The 11,805-nt window shown below is 37.9% G+C and overlaps 1 protein-coding gene across 3 annotated transcripts; it reads right to left on the bottom strand.

Annotated features, from left to right (window-relative positions):
• Positions 1 to 870: 870 nt before the first annotated feature.
• On the bottom strand, positions 871 to 11,563 carry LOC113862862. 3 transcript variants are annotated; one of them, XM_027496121.1, is made up of 12 exons: positions 11,186 to 11,563; positions 10,951 to 11,083; positions 10,753 to 10,826; positions 10,595 to 10,641; positions 10,370 to 10,511; positions 10,249 to 10,293; positions 9,980 to 10,181; positions 9,821 to 9,882; positions 9,607 to 9,707; positions 9,001 to 9,064; positions 8,854 to 8,901; positions 871 to 1,116 (listed from the first exon to the last, which is right to left on the bottom strand). In XM_027496121.1, exons 1-12 carry the CDS (start codon positions 11,388 to 11,390, stop codon positions 953 to 955), a joined length of 1,287 nt encoding a protein of 428 aa, XP_027351922.1. In that variant the 5' UTR covers positions 11,391 to 11,563; the 3' UTR covers positions 871 to 952. The 3 variants fall into 3 exon arrangements, with proteins under 3 accessions (XP_027351922.1, XP_027351919.1, XP_027351920.1); XM_027496118.1 differs by having other exon boundaries at positions 871 to 1,128; positions 11,186 to 11,505; XM_027496119.1 differs by having other exon boundaries at positions 871 to 1,128; positions 8,854 to 8,903; positions 9,006 to 9,064; positions 11,186 to 11,502.
• Positions 11,564 to 11,805: the final 242 nt, after the last annotated feature.

The raw sequence follows: 11,805 nt of genomic DNA, 5'->3' as shown, positions 1-11,805 counted from the left end.
ATCTCTAGCCGAAATACAAAGCAAAGTTGAACTTAAAAGATGAAGATGTCATCTCACATTCATTATATCCATAAGGAATATTATATGGAGAGGTTCACCGTCACCTCTCTCATTTCTTTAGTTATCTCATCGTTTATTATTAATTCAAACGATTGTCTCCATTTTCTTTCCTTAATTATCCCTTTGAATCAATTATTCAGATTCAATTTCAAACTATCGCATGATATCTATATTTATCAAATTCACATTAAATCCTTATTTTCTTATTATCTATCAATTTAACTTCTGAATGACAGGCTACTATTTTTTTTAACATTGCATTTTTTATAAAATACGTATATTGCTTATAGAAAAATGTTTCATAATTTCAACAGAACTGCTGTATAATACAATATCAAATATTAAAGGTGCAATTTCAGAGCTAATCGTTGAAATGGAAAGGTAACACAATGCTGTGAAGAATATCAAACTATTTTCAACCAAACCGACATATGTGAATTCGTGCGTATTGCTTTCAAACTAATTAGTATTTTTGTAATTTCTATTTTGTTTCAGCATAAGAAAGATTTACAAAACCAAAATGATACAATCTTATCTAAAATTAACATCTCAACAAAGATCAAATGAATTAACTTTATAATCAATTAAAAATATATAAAAAAAATAGATACGATAATTTCATAACTAGTTTCACATTCCACGTGTTAACATAAACTTCAAAAAAAATTATAATAACTTTATAAAGAATTATTCTATTTAATTTAAAAGTACCATATCTTAACATTTGCTAAAAAGCTAAATATACATTCTGAACAACCCTAAATATGGACTAATTTCTACTCCATGCAAAATTATAGACTAACTTCTGCACATAATTAATCCATTTTCTTGTCATCAAGAATCATAGTCCAACCTGAACCTAGCAAGAGAAGCAGCAGAAAATTGACCACCTTTACAGAAGCCTGCTAATTCGAGCATCTATGACCATAGTTTTATTCGAGTCATTGTTTCCTAGAGCATCAGCCAGAGACAACCTGCGGTTTTTCCAAATAGCCTCAGCCAACTTTTTCATCTCCTCTCCTTCAGCCTTTCTATTTTCTTGGACACCAAGTACTTCTGCATACGCAACTGTAACAATAAGCATCCAAGGAATGAGCCTTAAAATTGAAGATTACAGCATAATAGTAATCAGTGTCATGGATGAATCTCACATGATAAAAATGAACTACAAAACGTGAAGAATTTTAAATTTTCCATTTATCATCTTAGTTGGGTTTGACTTGTCTAGGGCACCAATCAAATTGGGTGTCTCGAATGAGCTTTGAAAGAAGCTGTTATTGCTGATGACGACTCCAATCTTGTGAAGTTTGCCAAAATTGAAATATGCTGTTACCCTGATGAGACCCGTGAGCCTACTAACTCAAGAATAGACAGTTATTGGAACAACAGGTAAACTGAGATGGTACTACTTGGAAGGTATATTCCACAAGAGGTAACATGGTGAAGGACTTGGGGGAGAGTTAGTTATGCTGAGTGGACAACATATTGGGAAGTTGGTTATAAGAGAGAGAAGGAAAGATGAGCAGGAGAGAGAAGAGTTGCAGCAAGAATTCAGCCTGAGGGTCAGGCAAGAGGGTGAGATATTCTCGTGTTGTTTTTCCCTTTTACGTTCTCCTTTGTTCCTCTATTTAGACCCTGTTACCATTTTCGTTCAAGAGAGATACATTAGAGACAATACTATTTGATATTTGCTCTCTCTTTTTGGCTGAGTAACTGTATCATTTGGTCCGACCTGCCAGATTTGAGAGAGAATGGAGCCCAAACACAAGTTCAGATTGAAGGCATGGCACAGTGATTGAAACAATGCTTTTGGAGCTATTTGGGGCGATGGGTGTCGAAACTCAAGGACAACAGAAGTTGGATCAAGTAATGAAGAAACAGGCTGAATTTCGCAAGTACATTGCAAATTTAGTGCACTCTTGGCAAAAAACGCTAAATAAAGGGGAGCGTGAATCTCCAAATTCATTAGGGTTGGGAAACTGTGAGGAGGTGACCGTATACAAGGATACACAAGGCAAGGACATCCTTACAATGTCAACTCTTGTTGAAACTCCGGATGATTTATTTAGTGGCAAAAAGAGTCAAATTTCCTGTGTTCAATGATACTGACTTGAGGGGGTGGTTGACAAGGGTTGAGCTATACTTTCAGGTTAATCAAACTCTGGAAGAGTCAAAGATAACTTTAGCTCAAGTGTGTATGGAGGGAACTGCTATCCACCGGTTCACAATATTGACAGAGCTGCATTCAAATTTGAAGTGGGCTGTCGTCAAGGAAGAATTAATGGAGTGATTTAGCGAGCTTGAAATACGGAACCCATATGAGGAATTGCATGAGGATACAGCCGATGCAGCTTGCTAGAAATGTCAAATTGACCATAAAGAAGGGTGCTGGACTTCATGTTCATGTCGGAGGACAACAAGGATTCATTCGAAGAGATGGAGGAATGTTCTCAAATCTACGACTTAATTTACATCACCAGTCATGGAACCAAAATAATTGGGAGGCTAACACTCGCACAGGTAGAACCAGAGGACAAAGGGAGCATGCCATTTGACAACCCAAGACTGGGAGGAGATGAGAAAAAAAGGGTTATGTTTCAGATGATAAGTGTTCTGATCTGAAGGTGAGAATAGTTTTACTAGAGGAGAATGAGATGATTAGTGAAAATGGAAAGTATTACTAGCGGAGGAGATTCATCCTGAAACTGAAGATATACCAGAGGAGGGAGGTGTAAGATGATAGAATATATGGGCGTGGTTGAATTTTTTCATTCCCACGGAAAGTACAAAGGGGAATAAATAGTCTTTGATGAAGATTGAAGGTCAAGATGGTAGAATTTCTATACTTACATCCATAGTTAATTAAATCACTGGGTTTAACTGTCCATGAGACTTGAAGGATGAGTATTAAATTGGGTAATGGGTATCAGGTGTTATCTCAGGGAGTGTATCACTAGCTTAAGATATTGTGAACTAGACCTCATTTTGGGTGTTGCTTGGCTTCAAATATGGAAGAAGAACAAATTGGAAGACAATGACTATGAAATTCCAAGCCTCTAGACAAGAATTCAGGCTTCAAGGAACAGTTAAGCCAAACCAAGTGGTTTCGTTGCGTAGTTTGTTAACATCTTTTATTGTGACATCACTCAAACCCAATGCTTGCCTACAGCAGAAAAACAGATAGGAGCTTTTACATTAGATGCATGACAAGAGCTATTGCTGCAACTACTGTCAAATTAGAGGTAGTATTTTGTGAGCCTACAAGTCTACCCCCTAAATGACCATTTGATCATGCTATTGATTAGATAATCGGATAAGGACCAGTTTCTGTGAGTCCATATAGGTATCCTCATTTTCAGAAGAATGAAATTGAAAGGCAAGTGTACGACATACTTCAAATGGGGATCATAAGACCCAGTACTAGTGCCTACCGTCTAGCCCAGTTTTACTAGTAAAGAAGAATGTACTTGGCATATGTGTGTAGATTACCGAACACTCAAAAAAGTGACAATTCCAGATAAATTTCCTATTCTCATTGTGGAGGAACTGTTGAATGAGTTGCATGAAGCAATTTACTTTACTAAACTAGACGTCAAATTTGGTTCATCAAATCCGAATGCGAGAAGTGGACATGAAAAAGACTACATTCCAAACTCACAAGGGCCATCATGAATATTTGGTAATATTATTTGGCCTCACCAATACTGCCTCACAAGTTTGTGTTGATTTTACTTGATGATATTCTGATATATAGTTGAGATTGGGAATCCCATCTTTCACACTTAAAAGTTGTCCTCAAAGTGTTACATGAGAATCAACTTTATGCTAATCACAAGAAATGTCATTTTGGCCAGAAGGAGCTGGAGTACTTGGGCCACAATATTTTGGAACCAGAGTCTCTATGGACCCAACAAAGGATCAAGGCAGTCTTGGATTGGCCAATTCCTACTAATGTCAAGGAATTAAGGGGCTTCTTGGGGCTTACAAGAAATTTAAGCAAGCGTATGGCAAGGTAGCTCAACCTTTAACATTGTTCACTAAAAGAGGGATTTAAATGGACTATCACAGCACAAGACTTTCAATTGGCTTTACCAGATTTTTCAGAAGTTTTAAGTGGAATGTGATGCTTTGGCCAGGGGGGTGAGAGCCATGCTCATGCAAGACTGAAAGCCTATTGCTTACTTTAGCAAGGCCTTAACTGAAAGCAGTCTGTCCAAATCTACATATGAGAAGGAAATTATGGTGTCAGTGTTGGATATTCAACATTGGCGCCCTTACCTTTTAGGTAGACCCTTTGTGGTATATTCAGATCATAGAAGTCTAAAATGTCTCTTGCAACAAAGGATTACAACTGACCAACAGTGTTGGATTGCAAAGCTGTTGGAATATCAATTTGATGTTAAGTATAAGCCTGGTAAGGAGAATATGACTGTAGATGCATTATCTAGGAGGGATGAAGTGGTCGAGTTAAGCCTAATTAACTCTTTTCCAAGTCTAAGGGGATTGAAGTCATATTTGTGGTTTTGGATAGATAGGCTTTCAAAGTATGCTCATTTTGTTCCCTTGAAACATCTGTATACACCTAAAGAAGGGGTAGCTGAAGTGTTCGTGAGGCAGGTGGTAAGGTTTCATGGAATCCCAAAGTCAATTGTCAGTGACTGGGACCCCATTTTTATGAGCCATTTCTGGATAGAGTTATTCAAGCTTTTATGGCACCAAACTTAAGATGAGCTCTTCTTACCATCCACAATCAGATGGACAAATAGAAGTCACGAATTGATGCCTCGAGACCTATTTAAGCTGGTTCGCAAGAGAGCAATCTAAAGAGTGGTCATTTTGATTACCTTGGGTTGAATTGTGTTATAATACTACTTGGCATGCAACTACTAACACGACTCCATTTGAGGTGGTGTATGGAAGAAAGCCACCTACTATATTGAGTTTCATGCCCAACAAGATAAGAGAGGAGGCAGTGGGTTGGCTGAGAGGGATGAGGCCTTAAAGTAGCTCAAGTACCATTTGTCTCAGGCTTAGGAGGATCTGCATCGGAGGGATATCTTAAACTCAGGACGGGCAGCAAGTTTATCTTAAACTCTGGCCCCATAGAGAACAACCTGTGGCCCAACGGATTAATCAAAAACTTTTTGCTCAATTCTATGGTCCTTTCATAGTGATCAAGCGCATAGGCCCTATGGCACATCAATTGGCTTTGCCTCGAGCATCGAAAATCCACTCAGTTTTTCATGTTTCACAGTTGATGAAGGTGATTGGCAACCAAGCTTGGAATCTGCCTTGCCCCTTGGATTGGAAGGAGATTCATCTGATTTAATTGCACCAGAAACGGTCCTTGATGCTCAAACTAAATTGCATAAAGGTATTTCAGTAGCTCAATGATTAATAAAGTGGAAAGGATGCCCAGCTGAGGAGGCTACTTGGGAAGAGATGTTTTTCATACACAACCAATTTCCTTCCTTAAATCTTGAGGACAAGATGGCTTCTCAAGTGGTGGCGAGTGAGGAGACCAGTGAAACTACTAACTCAAGAATGGAGCTATTGGATCAGCAAGTAAACTGAGATGCCACCCTTGGAAGGTATATTCCAGGAGAAGTAACAAGGTGACACATGGTTGTTGATAGGGTATCATGCTATTTTAGTGGTTGTTGACAGGCTAGCAAAATATGCACACTTTATCTTGATAAAGTATCTTTATTCAGCAAAAACCATCACTGCAATCTTGTGACTGAGGTGGTGCAGCTCCATGGAATTCCTATGTCAATCTTAGTGATAGGATCCTATTTTTATTAGTGTATTCTGAACAAAGCATTTTAAGCTACAGGGGACAGTGTTTAAGATGGGAAAAGCATATCATCCAGAATCAAATAGACAAACAGAAGAGGTAAATAGGTCTTTGGAGTCATACTGGCACTGTTTTGCATCAGGACAGCCTAGAAACTGGTATATTTAATAACCATGGATGGAGCTGTGGTATAACACCACATTTCATATAACTACATCCTACTGAGTTCACTCCTTTCAAAGTAGTGAGTGGCCATAAACCTCCATCAGTGGTGAGGTTTAGAGGGTGAAACAAGGTAGAAGCCGTGGCTATGGAGCTCAAGAATAGGGATGAAGCATTGAAGCAATTAAAATTTAACCTGAGGAAAGCACAAGATCAAATGAAGCATTATGCAGACAAGAGGAAGAATATGGAGATAATGCTGGGGCATTGGGTTTTTCTTAAACTGCAACCCCATAGGCAATCTTCTATCTCAGAGAATTTATTCTAGGTTAGCTCCTTGCTACTACAGACCATTTCAGATTTTGGAGAAATATGGGAAGTTCATATAAGCTCCAATTGCCTCCTAATTCAAGCGTTCACCCTGTGTTTCATGTGTACATATTATGCATATTATAAAAGGGGATCAGTTATTAGGCTCAAATGATAGGCCCAAAATATGGAGGGTATATGTGAGAAAGAAGAAAAGTAAGGGGGAAAATGTGTAATTCTTGGCATTAGTTAGAGTAGAGCTGGATATCAGGAAGGATGGTAGTAGAGCAGAAGGCAGGAATGAGTTTGTTTCTTTTCTTCTTAAGAGCAGAATTTCTCTTGTAAGGAATCTCTGTAGGAACCCTAGGCTCTGGTATTGTAATCACTGTCACTTGTTGCTGACATTAAACAATACAGTGCATTTTCTGGTTTCTAACAGGTTATAAGGTGCTTATCTCTATTTTCCTATCTAGTCAATCAATAGATTCAATACAGTTCCTATCAAATTTTATTAGAGCTTATTATCATGGGAGCCTGAATGGTATCATCATCAACACAGAAGGAAGGAAATGTTGAGGCAATAGATAGGGGGCTGGAGGAGACAAATGAACAATTCCATAGGATTGAAGACATCTTAGCCGAGTTGTTGAGAATAGTTGGTCAGGAGAGGATGGAGACAATTGCATTCAAATTGAGAGTGGCCATGGAGATGGTCTACTGGACTGGCAAAGGGGGGAGACCATGGAGATGCATGGTTTAGGAGATTGGAAGTTTCATAATTCATATTTCACTGACAAGATTCATTATACTATAGTTGAACTTATAATGGAGATGTACTTCCACACCAATCAAGTACCAGGAGGAAGAGGGTGATTACTGATTGCTGTTGCGGTTTGCTTCAAAAGAAATGACTCAATAAGTTACAATGGTAAGAAGCCAGGATAAAGAACATCTCATGGGGGATGCTTCAAGCAGCCTTGTTGCAGCAATTTCACATTTTCTCATCTAAGAATGTCTGCAATTCTCATGGGTCTTAAGCAGAGGGAAGTGTGGGTGTAAGTTGCTCTTGGCACCACTGCCATGTTGAGGTACTGACAGCTTTAATGGGCTGGGTTGCAGAGCAACCTTCAGCTTGAGTTGGCTTGGCCCCAACAAGAATAGGCTTGCTTCTGATGGGGGGGCTCAGGAATATAACACTGAGGGCAAACCCAGCTGTGGATGTAACAACACATTTAGAGTTCAAGGGGTGCATCATCATATTAACGCAACCAACACCCTTTCTTACATCACCACCATCATTTGTTGACTCGAGCAGACAAAAAGATTGAACTGGTGGGATTCCACTGCCTACTCAACGAGGAGTTGTAGCAAGGCTTTGCTTTTGCTGCAATAAATACTTTGGTCCTGGACATGTTTTTTTGAAATTGTTGCTTTAATTTGTTAATTTTTAGGCTTGATGCGGACATGAAGAAGGAAAAGGATGGAGAGTGAGAAACATGGAAGAATGAATCTAAAACTCCAGTTAAGCTAATAGGCATGGGAACCAAAAGTATATCATGGATAACTTCTAAGAAATCTCTGAAGTAAGAGCCACAATCAATGGAAAACAGATTATTGTGCTAATGCATTCTAGAGCTTTCATAACTTATCACACATGATTTGGTTGGAGAATCAAAGTTACAGTCAGAGGAGCTTATGTAATCAGTTGAGCTGGGAAACGGAATAAGAAGCCGGGAATGTGTTGGCAATGACAGGTCCAATTGAGTTTGCCAGAATTGGTAGGGGTGCAAAGTGTTTCTTTGATCTAACATGGGCAGATATAGTGCTTGGGGTTTGACTAGCTAGAAGACATTGAAGAAGTTAAAGCTAATTTCAAAGAATTGACCATTTAGGCAATGGTATATGGGTGTTGTATGACATTAGGGGAGACCTGGCCTTGTCAATAAGTAATAACTATGGTATCCTTGAAGGTTATGTTATAATCAAAATGCTGAAAAGTGAGGGGGAAGGTTATTATGTAGTATGTACAGGTAGACATAGAACACGTCATCAATACTGGAAGGAAATCAGAGAAGTGTATTGGACCTAAATCAGTTATCAATCATCGAATTTGTTTGAAAGAGGAAGACAGCATTCCAGACACAAGGACCTCTATGAGATAAGAAAATTTCAATGCTCTGCCAAAATTAAACAATACTAGATAAGGTAATATTGAATTTTAATATTAAATAATTTCAGCACGAACAAAAATGATTGCTAGGCCCAGTGTATCATGCACATGTGAGCAAACCCACTGGATTTGTGATATAGGCCATTTTGCCCAAGCCTATATGTGGAAGCCTATCTATCTCTCAAGCTCTCTACAAGATCAATACAAAAAGTTAACTTACTCTTCAAGGACTTTTCTCCTAGGAATGTCAGACTTATTCTTTTTAAAATACTAGTATTTTCTAATCCTCCCAACACTCCTTGAGCAGGTTGCCCTATCATATATCAACTATAATGGATCAAAGAACCTGTCATACCTCTTGCAAAAGCCGCTATATCACTTCTATCTACCGATGGTGCAGCACCTACACCATTAAAGTTTGGTTTCAATATGCATTTATTATGTGTAGGTAGATATTGTATAGGCAATAAATGGAGTGTGGAATCAAATGACACATCATTACCTTCCTCAGACTTAGTTTCCATTGGTGGAACCTTCAAAATATCAATCACTTTTCTGTAGAGACCCTGTCAATGTCAATGATTTTCTTATTATAATTATTGAATTACGAAAACAATTTTTGGTAACCAATTAGGCATCAAACAGAAGTGAAGCATTGCTAAACAATTTAAGCAGTAAATAAGTTATATATTGGCAGATTATACTAGTCAGGGAAGTTATATCTACATCTAAAATTGTAGCCTCACTGCTCATTCTAAAATATTTCAAATTTTTTTCACAGAAAAAAAAGTCACTTGCACATCACATAAGATAAAGCATGGAAAACCAATTTGTTATATCCAGAGTCCACTTCTCTACATAACATAAGAAAGTTAAAAATATTATTTGCATAAAAAGCTGCAGCAAAAAATATCAGTTTCATAGCACCAAAGCTTTAGAATGAGAACTAAACCAGAAACAAGGCAGCTTGGTGCATCTTACTTATTACTTAACCAATGATTATTCTTTTTCATTATGGGAATAAAGAGATGATAAAACAAATGTGACATTGCTATAAGTTACAAAAATCAAATTCTACAGGTAACAATTCAGCAATTAGAGTTACAACCTCTTGAATCAAGAGCGCACTTGAGCCTTCCTGAATTGCTTTACGCCCATACATAAAAGCTATGCTTGTTAAGACAATCCCCACCTTGGGATGATGAGGGTCTTCACCAAATAGATAGAGCCACAAAACATTAGTAACATATGTCATTACCAAGCATAGTGATAAAGGTAGTAAATTGAGTTTAGGTAACAGATAAAAAGAATCGATAAGTCACCATAGTTTTCCTCTGCCTTCTCTAATGCCTGTGTCAAATAAATCTCTGCATTTCGGAAGTTACTGAAACAACAGTTATTAGTGATATATCACCTAGGGAAGCGAAAAAAAAAGGTTGTAGCATGTCTATGGAAAACCAAACAAAAATCATTAAGCCTACCCCATATATGATTCAAGCTGTCCTAAAGAACACATGGCCCCAATCGTTAAACCCTCCAAGTTCAGGTTACCTGCTCCTAGGTATGGTCTCCCAGCCTTTTTTATTTCAATAGCACCTTGTAAGACATTACGGTAAACCTGTCTTGCCAATGAATAGTCCTGTTTTATTTGTAGGAATTCCGCATATGATACAGCAGCAGTACCTACAAAACCAGACTTCAATTTGGTGTCGAAGAATGCCAGCTACAGTACCTACAGACAGAAAGATACCATCGCCGTGCTTGTCACAGAGAGATTTGTCAAAGAAAGCTTCAGCTGCACAACGCATATAATAAGCACTCATCAATAGTAACAGGCTAACAGTGATGAACAAATAAACCTTAGGCGCAACCTGACTCAATATTGCCATTGACAAGTTCAATCAGCCCTTTTAGTGCTTTGGCACGAACATATTGAGCCTCATGATCTCTTGCTTGCGGTTGCTTCTCCACAAGATCAATGCATTTGTCAGCCACCACCGATGCCAAATCATCCTACATACAAATTTTCCTCTTTATAAAAGCGAATGGTGCCAGGAAAATAGTTTACAATGAGATCATATTGCACAAACACCAACCTTCCCCAACTCTAGATGAAAGCCAGCCTGAGCTTCAAATGCAGCAACTATAACATGAAACCAAAATGAAACCCAAACTCATTGACAAAAATTCATGTTAAAAGAAAATAGTAAACACAACAAAAGCACTAACCAAAGAGGTGCAGAAAATTAATTACCTCTAACACCCAAGTAAGAATTGGTTAAGTCTTGAACACCATCGAGCTTCTCTATTGCTTCACCGTATTCTCCTCTAAAAAAAGTTAACATAAAAGCAAACTCAAATGAGTTTAAACTATCAACCACAAAATTGAACTCCAACACATCAGAATTAAAAAAGAACAATCAACAACACTAAATAATCACAAAGAAGAAACCTCTCAGATAACAAGGTGGACATAGCAAGCAAGGCCATTCCTTTTGAATTCTCACGCACTGGGTCTTTGCCTTCAGTTAACTCAGTAGTAATGCAGTGCTTCAACACAGTCAAACCCATACGGTACGCTCCAACTGTTCGCAACCAAAAAACCAAAAAGATGTTAACTTTGGACAAAAAACACAAAAGGGTCATCGAGAAAAGAAGCAATTTTAATGAGGTATAATTTTTCTGACGTGATCTTTCAGTTCTGGCTTGTTTCAATGCGTAGTTGATCATTCTAATAGCATCTGGGACTACCATGTTTGCTTCCAATTCCAAACCAATGGTGAATGACCTGAAGGATGGAGAGGGAAGAGGGGAAATTCTGGTGCAGGAAATGGGGAATGACTTTGCAGTTGAAGAAGCCCTTGATGACAATTTTGCTGCGATGCGAAGCATTTTTTATGGCGAAAACTTGAAAGAACACTGAAAAGGGTGGCGTTTTAGAACGAAAGGGTTAGAAAGTGGAAGTGATTTTGTCGCCCTATTTGGGACTGTGATCACTCAAGTTAATGTGTTTGTTACAGTCCTTAAAAGTCGAAGGAAGAGGGTCGCAGCGAAACTCCGGATGTGCTATTAAATCTCGCGATAGACTGGTATAATAACAATAAACCCTTAACCCTATACCTTCTCAACCGGTAGAATTATTTGTTACAATGCTTCGTCATGGAATAACAATTAGAAGGCATTATCTAATAATATATTTTATAAAAAAGTTATTTCATCATTTTAGATTATAACTTATTAACAACAAATTTAAACTCATTACTTAATTAAAATTAACATGTATTTGGGATAAGAAAAAATTTTTAAG

The sequence above is a fragment of the Abrus precatorius genome, unplaced genomic scaffold (genome assembly GCF_003935025.1).
Source record: "Abrus precatorius isolate BTA unplaced genomic scaffold, Abrus_2018 Scaffold3, whole genome shotgun sequence".
Lineage (NCBI taxonomy): Eukaryota > Viridiplantae > Streptophyta > Magnoliopsida > Fabales > Fabaceae > Abrus > Abrus precatorius.
The sequence above is the reverse complement of the archived record's forward strand: the minus strand, read 5'-3'. Positions and strand labels throughout refer to the sequence as shown.